We start from the raw sequence: 13020 nt of genomic DNA on the forward strand, positions 1-13020 counted from the left end.
GGTCCCAAGAAAGAATTTCCTTGACCTTGCTCCAGCCTTCGGCTCGGGCGCAGATAAGAGCGGGCTGCCCGGAGCGAGGGCAGCTCCGGGGCCGGAGTTCGCGGGCTGCGCCGGCCGCTCCCGGCGGAAGAGAGCGGCCCGGGCCCGAGCTCGGAGCGGCCAGGGCCCGCCCCCGGCGCCACATGATGCCGCCTCTCCTTCCTGCCGCCCCCGTCCCGGCGAGAAAGGGGAAGTGACTGCGCTCCGCTCCCCGCCCCGCCGCGGGGAACGCGGGGCCGGCGCGTCCCGGCAGAGCCGCGCCCGCGGAGCAGCGCGCCCGGGCCATGGCGCGCCTGGCCACGATGCTGGTGCTGCTGGGCGCCGCGCTGGCCCCGGGCAGCGCCTTCAACCTGGACGTGGAGCGCCCGGCCGTTTACTCGGGCCCGGCGGGCAGCTACTTCGGCTTCGCCGTGGACTTCTTCGCCCCCGACCCGCTCTCGTAAGTGCGCGTCCCGCGGCGCCGAGCCGCTCCCCGCGGCGCCGAGCCCGGAGCGGCGCTGTCCCGGCCGAGAGCCGGGTGGGGATGCGGAGCTGCCCCCGCTCCCTCGGCAGGGCCGGTGCCGGGCGGGCCGGGGCGGCTCTCGGAGGGGACGCGGCTTTGCTCAGGCCCCGCAGCGGGGATGGAGCCGGTGCCGGCCCCGGCAGGGACCGCTCCGCATCCGTGCCCCGCTGGGGCGGCTCTGGCGGCCGGGACGCCCTGGCCGGGGAGCTAAAGCCCATCCCGAGCCGCCGGCGGCTCCGCTGGGACGGGAACCTTGTGGTGCGGGATTCTCTGCATAGCCTGGTCTCATGCAAATGATGGTGGTGATAAATACCGTGTAGGAAGATGTAGTTATGGTATTTTGGCTCCTGAAGCTGCGTCCCGTGGCATTGCAGAGATCTGCTGTTCTCTCCTTGAGTGTGCTTTGCGGGACTGCTGTGTTTGAATTGTGGTGAGTCTGTGCGAGTCACCAAGCTGCTGAGGAGTCTGGAGAAGGAAAAGTTCCATGAAAGCACTCTCCACGTCTGCTTCCTGAATATGTTCCCTTTTCACGTTAAAGATTAGGCAGTGTGTAGTCGCTGTTGCGTTTCAGACCTTTGAATCCTCACGTCGCTAACTCGGTATTGCCAGAATGAATCAGGCTCTGGCTCTGAAATGCGGGCTACAGTAACATCCAGCTTTTGTCGCTTTTCCCCCACTCCTCTCCCATCTTAAGGGCTGTAGGTTTGGAAAAGCTGCTGGCTTTCATCCTGCTGAAGGGATATTCTCTCTTCCCCCTTAATCTTTAGCTTGTGAAACTTAATAAGCAAATTGTACAGCTATTGAGCAAGTCCTTCTGCAGTACATCATCTAGTTTTGTTTGCATTTTTTTTTATTACCTACATATATTAGAAGCCATCCTGTCTTAACTTGCACATGTTGCACCATCTTTCTCTGCTATCTTAAGTCTTGGCACTAAAAGAAAAAAGCTTCTATCTTTGTCCTGCCCTTTAATTTTCAGTCCGCATGAGTGGCTGCAGAGTTATCAAGAGACTGGTAAATGGATGTAATAAACTTTTTTGCTTTCTGATAAGGAATTATGTGACACAGCTCTCCATGAAATCACTATTTGGAACCTTTCCATTATTTTTATAAGAATGATTGACCTCCAAGTGCACTGCTGTTAAAGAAAACACTGTGGTTGTCAGGCAGCATGAAAAGCTTCTGTATATTTCAAAGGGAATTTTCTCCTTGTTTTTTGTTTTTTTGGTGTGGTTTATTTTTTTGTCAACGCTAAAATTTTGTTTGTAGCTGCTATGCTAAACGCTTTATTTTACATTAAAGTTTGTAACTGAACCAAGTAGCTCTGCAACTTTCTCAGGAACAGGCTCTCATGGCACTGAATTTTCAGTTTATGCCTAAGGACACTGATATTTTGCCTCTTGAAATAGCCAGAGATACTTGTATGCAGTGTCCAGGCAGATGGGGTGTCACGTGGTTTCTAAAAAGCCTTTCTTTTTGCTTTGGTGAGCTTTTATTCATCACCTGTTTTAGATTTTTTATTCATCACTTGTTTTATACCTCAGTACCAGAGATTAAATCAGTTTCCTTGGGCTAAAGCAATTTGGATTGTCTAGTCTGACAACAAAGGCATGCTATTAGCTCCTGACTGCTCGAGCTGCTGTTTCACAGTCTGTTTTGACCTGCTGGATGCCAAGCTGCAGCATATTTAGAAGTCCAGGGTGAAAGTCCCATTCCAGGAGTGGAAGTGGTGGCGTTGTGTCAGGGTGCCTGGCAGTGGGCACAGCTCCACACAAATGAAGCAGGTTTCTCACACACCCTCTGCTCCAGTGGAGCTGCACTGGATAGTTCAGGATGCACCTCTGTGGAAGGCCCAGTTTCTTTGCTGCCCATGGAAAGCCCTGGAAAGGCACACCAGAGGTGCCAGAACACTCCTAGTGTTGGGGTGGGTGGTTCAGGAACACGATTCAGGAAATTGGCAGTATCAAAGCATAGCTGGTGTATTCCCATGGAAATACAATTGTCCCTCTATTCCCTCCTTCCCAAAGTATGTGGATTAGAGACTTCTGAGAACTTGGGTAATTCGCATATTATTACAAGAGCTGTGACAAAATCTGCTTGCTTGGTCTCTGATGATGAAAATGCATTTTTTTGTTTGGGGAGAAGACCTTTGTGGAGCCACATAATGGCTCCTTTATTTGTAATCTTTCTAATAAAATTTATCACAAATATTAGCTTAATAAAAATAAAAATTTACCTTTGGAATGGGAATGAATAAATCTTGTAAACAAGTGTTTCATTTGGGGGACTTCTCAAAAGTCAGTAGTACAATAGTAAAATGGGAGGTAAGCTACCGCTTGCTTAATAGATTGTAATTATAATAATTAATATGTTTCTTTACTTGGCATTATAATGTTCATTTTTAAGCATTTCTGTTCTGCCCAGAGTGCTGATTTTAAGTTGATTAAAATGCTTCAAATTCCTGTTCTAAAAATCTAGGCAGTCTAAGAATGGCAACTAAGGAAAATAAATGGATTGCCAGCTAGCCTGGATTTTCTATCAGAGTCCATGCCAGGACATTTTTAAGGTTCTGAAAACAACTCACACAGGTTGAAAATTGGTCTTCATGCAAACTGAGCTTTGATGAGGTGCTCCATGTTTATACCTTTGCTTATCTCTTTACCGAAAAGGAGCCTGGGGCTGACTCTGAAAACCAGAGCAAGTTTGATAAGCCTGGGTTTGCCTGCCTGTAGACATTCTCTGCAACCAGTCCTGCAGCTTGTCCAGCTAACCCAGTTTCCAAGGCAGAGAACTGTAGTGCCTGACAAGACTTGCTTGTGCAAGCTGCACTCCCTCTTCAGCAGTCCAAAGGGAAGGGACCGAGCAGACTCACTCTGATGAAGGGAAGCACTTGATCTTGTCTTCTGAGCATGACTTCATGCTTCACACGGACTTTCTCAGTCAAGTGCTGATGTGTCGAGTGGGTCCCAGAGGTGCTGGGGCTCCTGGGAGGTCCTGGAAGATGCCAAGACCCTTGTTCAGTCTGCTTCTTACTTTGGCACTGCTGAGTGTTGCCACCTGAGCAGGAACAGTCTGGAGGCCGTTCCTGCTCAGGTGTTTGTACAAGTGTCTCCTGCACAAGTGTCTGTGGAGGCAGAGATGCAGAAAAGCACAGCAGATGCTAATAAGGAAATGATGACTGTGCAATGAGTGCGGGTGAGGATTCTTTAACGTGCAGATCTGTGGCTCGGAGTGGCTGGCACTTGGGGGTTGTTTTCACAGGAGCACTTGCTCCAGCAGGGCTGACTCATCACCTTCAGTACGTGCTGAGCTCTGCTGCTTTGTTTATGCATTGTTTCCATTTTTGACTGACTTCCTTGAATTACTCTTACTCACAAAATTAACAGGAATTATGCCACCTGATGGCTTTCGTAAGGTGCAGAAGTGCACAATTTCCTGTTCTGCTGTACACATACATATTTTTGAAAGGAAAAATGAAAGAATATGAAAGGTGTTTCTCTCATTTAAAATATAATCCTAAGGAGGCCTGGATACTTTAAATTTGTCATATCTTTTTTTCTCTCTTCTTTTGGTAAACGGGGGCTTTCTTTGAATGCAGAAAAGAGAACCTCATTAATTTCTCTGTAACTGAGAGTAGTTCGAGTGGATTTAGATTAGAGTAGGCAAGACTTCTGCTTTACTAACCTCTTCAGGTGTCCTAAAGCTATAACAGCTGTGCCTTAGGTGTTGAAACCTTTGTTTTGCTTCTTCTTCTTCCTGCAGGACATATCTTCTGGTGGGAGCTCCAAAAGCCAACACCAGCCAGCACAACATCGTAGAGGGAGGGCAGGTGCTCAAATGTAACTGGAACTCGAACAGGAACTGCCAGCCCATTGTGTTTGATGCCACAGGTAACATGTGGGTCACGGTGGGGGAGATGGGGTGTCTCTGCTCTGATGGGGGGAGGCAGAAAGGTTTCAGGTCCCTGTGGGATGCTTTCATGGTCAGTGTGAATGCGGCTGGTTTTTGACTGGCAGCTCGGCAAGGCTTGCTTGTGTTCTCCTTTTCCACTCCTCTCTTTTATGATTGTTGTCCCTGGTATGTGCTGAAAGCCTGAGTGAGCAAACATTATTCTTCTTGTGTTTAAACCTATTTCTATTTCTCCTCTGTACTTTTCAGCAATCCTAAAACATTTGGCAACCTAATTTCCAATGAACCCTGAGGGGTTTTCTTCCTTTTAAGAATGTGTCATGTGAGGAAAGATGCTTTTCATTATCAGCAAAGGTGATTCAGGCAGAAATACCCAGAAGTTTCATCTGAAACCAGGAATATGGCTTAAAAACTGTGGGAAAATGTCTTTTTAATTTTTTTTCCCTTCAGATTTAGCTCCACAGTGTTTGTGGCTTGTATGACAGCAGCACTTGGGTCACAGGCACTCCTTACCCATCGCTGAGGCACAGAGGAGCTGAGCAGCAGCCGTGCGGACATGAAATAAATATCTCAGTCATTCTTCATGCTCTGGTGCACACAGTGATTTCCACAGGCTGTGGCAGGTCATGGGAATGCACTGCATGTGCTTTTCTGCTCCAGCCACTCGGTGCTGAATCCTGCTTTCCACAGCGTGCTTCAGGGCAGAGGAAGAACCTCCCCATGTCACGGGAGGGGATTAGCAAGACCCATGAGGTACGGGAGAGGAAACACCTGTGCCCTGAAGGTCTGGTTGGGTTCGTTCCTGCCTCTGCCAGTATTTTGGCTTGGCAGCCTAAAAGTTGCTAGATTGATGCAGCCTTTTTAAATCATGTGCAGTAGAGTGGAGAAGCTCTTCCTCCAATTTCACTGTCAAGGTATGCCACAAAACGCTGTTGCTGTTCAGATTTCTGAAACCTTCATATCTTTTTGTGAAAACCACTATGTCACCAGTTTCCTTGCAAAAAAAAAAAAAAGGAAAAAAGTACGTAATGGCACCCACAAACCCCAAGTTATTATCATTCCTTCACTCATTTATCAATCTCTCATATCATTTTATAGGAGCATATCTGTCAGATTACTAAAAATCTCTAATAAGCTGCAAAGTCTGACTTATTTTCTGCATCAGTGTCAAGGCAGCAAAACCAGATTACCACTATCTTCTTTTTGTTGTGGTTCTCTGAGCTTATTGTTTACTAGAATACAAGTATGCTTTTTGTTAGTTTGGGTACTTTTAAGCAAGAATCTCAATGTCCCTAATTAATAATCATCATTAATATCATAGCCAAAAACTTCTGGTGGGGTAAGATGAGCCACAGACGTAGGTTCTAGACACATCTTCCAAGGGCAAGGACAGTGCATCTATGAATTTATGCCAGGATCTTTTGCAGCAGGCTTTTCCATGTGCCAGGTGGAGCTGACAGAGGCCACACTGCTTTCCTGCATGTCTGTGCTTAAGGGACCTGCTCCTAGGCAAACAGACAGTGTTTTGCTTGTCATTTTCCTTTAAGGATCAGGCATGCTAATTGCTTGAAATTTAACAGTAGAAATAGCAGGTCATAAAGGCCTAAGAGGATTTCTTTCAGGCAGGCTTTAACTCACTCCAGCTTTGAGGCAATGAATGGGGGAATAATGCATTTGTCAATTATTATCCTGGTGAAAAGGGGCATTGTATTCCAGCTTGATAAAATAATGAATGCCCTGAGACAAAAAAGAAAATGTCTTTTTCTTTGTGCATAACACAATGCTTGATTCCCTGTGTTCTGGTGACAAAGTCAGTGCCAGCACTGGGAGCTGCTGCTCCTGCCTGCCCCTGCCTTGCTGGGGAGCAGGGATTGGGGAAGGCTCCTGACCCACTTTGGGAAACAGGAAGTGGAAGATCTGACCACCAACTTGTGGTGCTGATGCAAAGGGGCTTTTTGTAGATGACTAAATGCAGCCTCTGCAGGAAGCCAGGCTCAGCCATCACTGCTCATCATCTGTAACTCCAGAGGTATTGCTTAGCCCTGCCATACAAGGCAGATTTTTTGTTCTCTCCCAGATTCACTGGAAAAACCCAGTTCTGCATCATTACTTAGATGTGTTTCTTCAGAGTCTTTTTCTAATTGCTTACAGCCAGTGAGAAATCTGACCTGTGAAAATAATGAGGATGCTTGTGCTTGTGGCTTTCCTCTGTTTGCCAAACTCTGTATGTGGAGCTGGATGCCCTGTAACTAACAGGAGTCATGACCCTCTGCCTTCTCCTGCTGCCTTCCTGCCAGGTAGCACAGCTGGAAATGCCAGAGCAGGCCAGAGAGAACGTGGCAAGGGAATGGAGGAAAGAGCAAGCCTTGTTCTGGCTGTGTAGGGTTGTGGTTTTCCCTTTCTTTTACCCCAAATAAATGAGACTAGGGGTTTACAGAAGTCTGGCAAGCAAGGTTTCTTCCTCTAGATGTTCTATTACTATGAATTAGGACAATTTCTTCTTAAACATTCCTTGTTTTCTATTTAAGTTTTCCTGCAGCTTTACAGGTCCATTTCTCTTCCCCATCTGTACAAAGGCCATGCTGAGCTCACTGGCTGGACAAGGCTGGGGTTTATTTTCTAGCTCTTGCTTTTGGCTTTAACATCGTATTTGCACGGCAGCATGGTCATTTATGTGATCAAATGCCACAGCTCCTCTGCAGCCCAGGAGGGGAGGTACCAGCTGCTGGAGAATAATGTTTGGAAGAGTTGTTCCAGCCCTGAAGTTCAGCAGCATTGCTTGCCCACTTGCATTTTCCCTCAGCCCAGCTGCCCTGGAGGAGGGCGATAAGTCACTGAGCTGACAGTTCCTGTGCTGCAGAATCTGCTGCTTTGTGTGCTCCTTCCTGTGGGTGACCACTCAGCTCTCTCAGGATGGGAGTTGGGCAGTAGGAGTCCACTTGTGCAATGTCATTTATGCAGCTCTCATGCTGAAATTACATGTATTTCCCTCTCTTTCATGCCCTTCCCATCAGCCTGTAACAAAAACCAAAATCAAACAAAAGCAGTTGTTATAACTTTTAAACCTCTGGCTAAAAAAGCAATGTTCTTTCACAGCATATTTTCTCATTTAAAACAGCAATATGGTTCATGGAATCAGAATGGTTTGGATTGAAAGGGACCTTAAACAGGATTTAGTTCCCACCCTGTGCCATGGGCAGGGAGAATTTGTGGAAGGGACTCTCCCCTTGTCCTGCATCTCTCAGCACAGTGAAATTCACTGGAGAATGTTCTGTCTGTGTGTTTCTGTGCACATTACACTAATTGCTCTTGACATTCTGGTATATGTGGCGGCTTTGGAAGGCAAAATGTTTATATGGCACATTAACACTTCCCAAATGTAAAGATGCTTTGCTGTGGGGCTGCTCAGCCTCTCAGCAGGGACATCAGTTGGCTTTGATTTAGCACAGTTATGGCTGTGTGCAAGGGGCATGGCAGGCGGGTGTGGGAGAGCCTGCCCTGGAGTTCAGGGCACACATGGCTGTGCTGCATGTGCAAGTGGCACTGGGCTAGAAATTGAATACTTTTTAAAAAAAAAACTTTCTAATGTTATCAGGCAAGTGTTTCAGGCTGGCTTCTGCTCTCAGGAGCACCTCAAGGCAGTAGGTTAAGAAAGACCCAAGCACCACAGCAAGCTCCCTAACCCGCACACCTCTCCTGGTTCTGTTTGAAAACTGAAATATGAAGCAGTGCTGCTGTTACTGCAAAAGGTTATCCTGCACGTCTAGATAGAATCAGGTCTGATTTAAGCATTTTCTTAACTCTACTCCTGTTCACCTTGTTAATTCAGCAGTGAATGTGCCTCTGTCACAAAACTAAAATTTCTGGCATTGGTTTTCTTCTCTATCTTGACTTCTTTCTACAAGTGACAAAGCATGACCACAATTTCAATTCAATTGCTATGTAAAATACTTGGAATTTTTCCCCTCTGTCCCAGTTGCCTTTCAGACTTTTAGAATGTGTAGGAGGCCCTATTTTTTCAGGACAAGCAATGAAAGGGAATTTATATTCTCAAGATAGCATATTATTCAAAATTTTCATAAACACAAGCAATGATAATAAATCCTTTCCCCTCTGCAAGATGGTTTTCATTCAAATTAACCAAAATCACAGGTTGTAGTTCAAGGTTAATATTGATCTTCATTCATTCTTATCTGTTGTCCACACTGGATAATGTTGTGACCAAAAATTTAGTTAATTTTTTGTTTAAAACCATCAAAGTAGGGGAATGCTCTGAATTTTGTGAAGAAGAAAGTATCTGGGAAAGCAAATAGTGGAAAAACTGCTTTTACACCTGGCTGAGCCCCTTCCACCAGGCTGACCAGAGACGTGGCTCCTCTTAGAAGGTTTAACACTTGGCTTTCTCTGCCAGCTGCCTAGCAGCTTTTTCCAGGAAAAACACATTTCTTGTGGGTAAACCCTGAAGGGAATGTGTTTAATTAGCAGCCCATTTTCTGTTTCTGAGGCCAAGGTCCAACCTGTTTTTTTAAAAGATGTATCAGTCTCCATCTCCTTTTTTCACCTTCACAGACTGGCCCAGCAGATTTTTCATGGACAGTACCAGGTATTGCCAATAGTGTTTCCATAATCTTCCTCAGGAAAAAGATTCCTGGAAAGTTAAAGGGTATTGCCCAAGTTAAATTTACTTTGTGTAGTTGTCCATTTTCTGGGCATAAAAGTAAACACATTTTTTTCTGTGCAACAGGAGCATCAAAAGTTCACTGAGCCAGACAACAAAACCAGTGAGCAAAGGGGTGGCCAAGTGTGCTTTTTAGGAAAATCAACACACCATCTTTATGTTTTTACTTCTGTGTTTGACAGTTAGGCATGCGTGGATGGCAGGGCTGATACCCTTAGCTAACTGCCTAGATAAGTACCTCCATTATTTGCCCCTGAAATTTTAGAGGATCATTCTGAGTTTTCATTTCAGCAAACAAAAAATTATTCAGACACCCATGTAACCAGTTGGAGTTAATCAGGCTACACATGGGGCAAATTCATATAAATAAAAAATTTCCTATGTGCTTGCTTTCCAAAAAGAAACAATCTTCATAATTATTTATATTCTTTTAGTTTTCTTATCGGGGTCCTAGCTCGTTATCAGTCAAGAAAAGTGGGAAATGGTTTGGTAGAAATAACGTTTCCTCCTCTGTCTATGACTTTTCATAAAAGTTTAACTAAATTATTTTATTACCTGCTGATTTTTAAAGAAAAAATAGTTGAGAAATGTATCTGCTGCAGTACAAGGTTGAAACCATAGCTCTTTATGTCAGCACCAGAAAGTGCAGTCCTGAGACTGCCCCAAGAGCTGCTGCATTCAGCATCATCTGGTGGAATGCACATAGCTCTACGAACTGTTACAAAGGAAAATATGCTCATAAAAACCAATTTTAACTTCTGTGCTAATGAATTGCAGATTTCTTGAGCAGATTTAGTGTTTAGCCCAGGAAGATTTGCTTGTTCAGACAATGGGTTGTTTTGCTTTTCTGAGACCTGTGGTAAGCCAGGGATGTGTGGTGGTGTGGTCATTCCTTCTCCTGGGGAAAGCGTTCCCTGCTGCTTTCATTCCCTGCAGCAGATCTCAAAATTCAGGACTGGGGAGCCTTGCAGCAGCTGTTGAATACTAGAACCTAGGAGCATCTCAAATGTTTTCAGCTCAGTGTGCTGTGTTTTTGCTGCTTTGGGAAAAGAATTCAGTGTGGCCTCTGCCTGGAGAAAGTTTTATCACTGACCCTTGTACGGTCCCTCCTCTTCCCCCTTCCCATGCTTTGATGCAACAAAGTAATTTTAGAGAAATTGTTCGTTCTTAAATGCTTTTGGATACAATTCTTTGGAGACTGGATATTTTGTTTTGTGCTAAAAGAGGAGAAGGAGATTTTTGCAAAGGAAATGCGCTAGTGAAGAGCTCTCCTGATTATTCCTTACAGATTTGCAGATTTGGTTTTTTTTCTATCCCCCAAGTGGGTGATCCTAGACAATGGGAGGCTTTGTTTGGAAGCCCAAACCTCCAGTTTGGCATGGCTGGATCTATCTGTGACCTATTTAACTTGAAGTGGGTATTTTAACTGCCTCAGGCAGCTTTGAGCTGTAGCACTGCCCCGGTAAGATTTGCCGATGAAGTTTTGGCTGGAGTGGGTGCCATGAGCTTACATTTCTCTTCTGGAGATTTTGATCATTTGTGCAAAACAGTCAATTGTTCAAAACTCCATCATTTCCACTTACAAAATAAGGAAGTGTGGGATAGGTCAGCGTTCTTTGAAAATAGCTTGTCCTAACAAAGTGCTGCTTTATTTTTGGCTGATTGCTTTATTGGTATCACCACGGAATCCACAGGGGAATTTCAATCTCAGAGGCCATTGATTTCATCAACAATAAAGCAATAAATCTTGTGAAGGCCGTGCATTGATTGAGAGTGAAATGGATTGATTTTTATCTGGCTAAATCTCTCATTAGCTCAGTCTTCCTAGAGTTTGGTTGTTATCCTTTTCCTAATGCTGGGTGATGGAGCGTGCCTTGGGATCCGGGTGCTGCTCTGAATGCAGAGGAGAGCAGCAGAACCTCTGGAAACTGCTCCCCGTGCTGTTGGAGCTGACAGCAGAGAGCTGCTCATGCTTTAGTGATTAGCTGGAGCCCTGCTTGAACACTGTTGGCTCTGTGTGGCCGTGGCTGGCTCGCAGGGGGATGACGGGTTGGAAAAAAGGCGGCTTACTTCTGTGAGGCAAGGGAAAAGATGCTTTTGTTCCAGCACTGCCCGGGGCAAAACGTGGGATTCATACCTCAGGAGAGGGAAGGGGAGTAGGGGAATGTCTGCATTCCCCTTTGCTGGAGTCACTGCAAAACACTGTGGATAAGCCAAGGCTGCTCAAGCATCAGCTGCCTCCCAGTGTGGGGAGTTTCAGGTGAAGATGAGCTCGGGTTCCTTGCTCCTGCTGCATCAGCTGAGGTTGAAATCTCTCAGATTTTGGTTGTAATGATAGATGAAAGATACTTGACACTGCATAGAGTTCTCCTGTTATGAAAAGAGGGCTCTTGCATATTTCATAGCTTTGTCTTTCTCTTGGCTAGCCGCACAGTTTCCTTTCACCTAGAAGGGCAGCTTCATTTCCGTGCCATCAGCATAGTTACAGAGAGGTTTATTTTAAGGAGAGGTCTGTGAATTGCATGGCTATTTACATTTTACAACCTAAGTGTTTTAATGTGATGACACTGAACCAGGTTGCATCAGTTCAGTGCCTCTTGACTCATGATCATCTCTGCTAAGGCTGTCTGAGGATGGGGTAGATGTTTTAGTTCAGTTTGTTCATTACCATAAAAACAGGCAGGCTGCAAGTTACAACTGGATCCACTTACTCAGCAGCAGGACTTTCCTAGGAACTCCTTTGTTCCTGTAGCTGATAGCATTCACCTTGGGAAAAGAAGGAGCCAGCTATCCAAAGGTGATTGTTAAAAGAAATCCATCACTGAAAAAAAAAGTGATCTTTTTATTATATTTGGAAGATGGATTTCTTTTCTTTTCTTTTTTTCTGCAGTTTCTACCCAGCATCTCTCCACATTAATTTTCATTTTTCAGTTCAAATCCTATGGAATGTGGTAAAGGGATGGTGCTCCATTGGTCCTCAGGCCACACACCTTTTTTTTGGTTTTGTTTTAATTTTAATTCTGTTCTTGCCCTGACTACCCCCTCCCTCCACCTAGAAAGTGCCTTGTGAGACACAGCACTGTTGACATGACATGTCAGCCCTTTTTCCCTATGGAAAGAGTCACATACAATCATCATGTGATGCCTGCTACAGTCAGAAGGAGCAAATGAGAGACCAGGGCAGAAGCTGCCTTTACAAACAGGAAATAATATCCCGTGGCCATATGACATAATCCTGGAATTAATGACCAAGTACAAGTCCCTGGAGGAGTTGCCATTTTAGTATGACAAATGGTATTGTATAAAAACTCTGAATGTTTTCTTTTATAAATCCAGTCAGAATATAGTTTGTCCTGCCTAGATATATTTGTTTGAATGTCTTTTTAAAGGCTTTTTCAAGCCAAGGGTGAATAGAGCTCTGAGCTCAATCCAACCTTGGTCTCGTGGAAGGTGTCCCTGCCCATGGCAGAGAGGTTGGAACAAGATGACCTTGAAGGTCCCTTCAAACCCAAACCCTTCTGTGATTTTATGATTAAAATGTACATAATTGGCCTAAAGACATGTGTAGGGTATTTTTGGAATATTCTGAAATTCTAGGAATACAAGAAAAGGCTACAAGAACCCTTATAGTACTAAGGCTGATTATAATCCATCAAAGTATTGGGCTGGATTTATAAATCCCTGGATGCTTAAATCTTACCTGTAATACAGTTTGGTTCATTTAAGGTAGGTACTGTTTTTTATGGAGTATGGGGGAAGGCTTGTTCTTTTTAAATTTTTTTTTAAATATATGTGTATATAACTACCACTAAAAATTATACAAAGATAAAGTAATAATCAAGTCAGGCTCTTTGTAATAAAACACAGAAACACTGAAGTCAGTCCTGTACCT

At 44.9% G+C, this 13020-nt stretch overlaps 1 protein-coding gene across 1 annotated transcript in view; it reads left to right on the forward strand.

Annotated features, from left to right (window-relative positions):
• Window positions 1–262: 262 nt before the first annotated feature.
• The window catches only part of ITGAV (integrin subunit alpha V), a 44345-nt gene continuing 31587 nt past the window's right edge, over window positions 263–13020 (forward strand). The window contains exons 1-2 of the mRNA XM_059868282.1: window positions 263–478; window positions 4304–4431. Of these exons, the coding sequence (XP_059724265.1) occupies window positions 324–478; window positions 4304–4431 (283 nt within the window). The 5' untranslated portion in view covers window positions 263–323. The remainder of the gene's footprint in view (window positions 479–4303; window positions 4432–13020) is intronic.

The sequence above is a fragment of the Haemorhous mexicanus genome, chromosome 26 (assembly GCF_027477595.1).
Source record: "Haemorhous mexicanus isolate bHaeMex1 chromosome 26, bHaeMex1.pri, whole genome shotgun sequence".
Lineage (NCBI taxonomy): Eukaryota > Metazoa > Chordata > Aves > Passeriformes > Fringillidae > Haemorhous > Haemorhous mexicanus.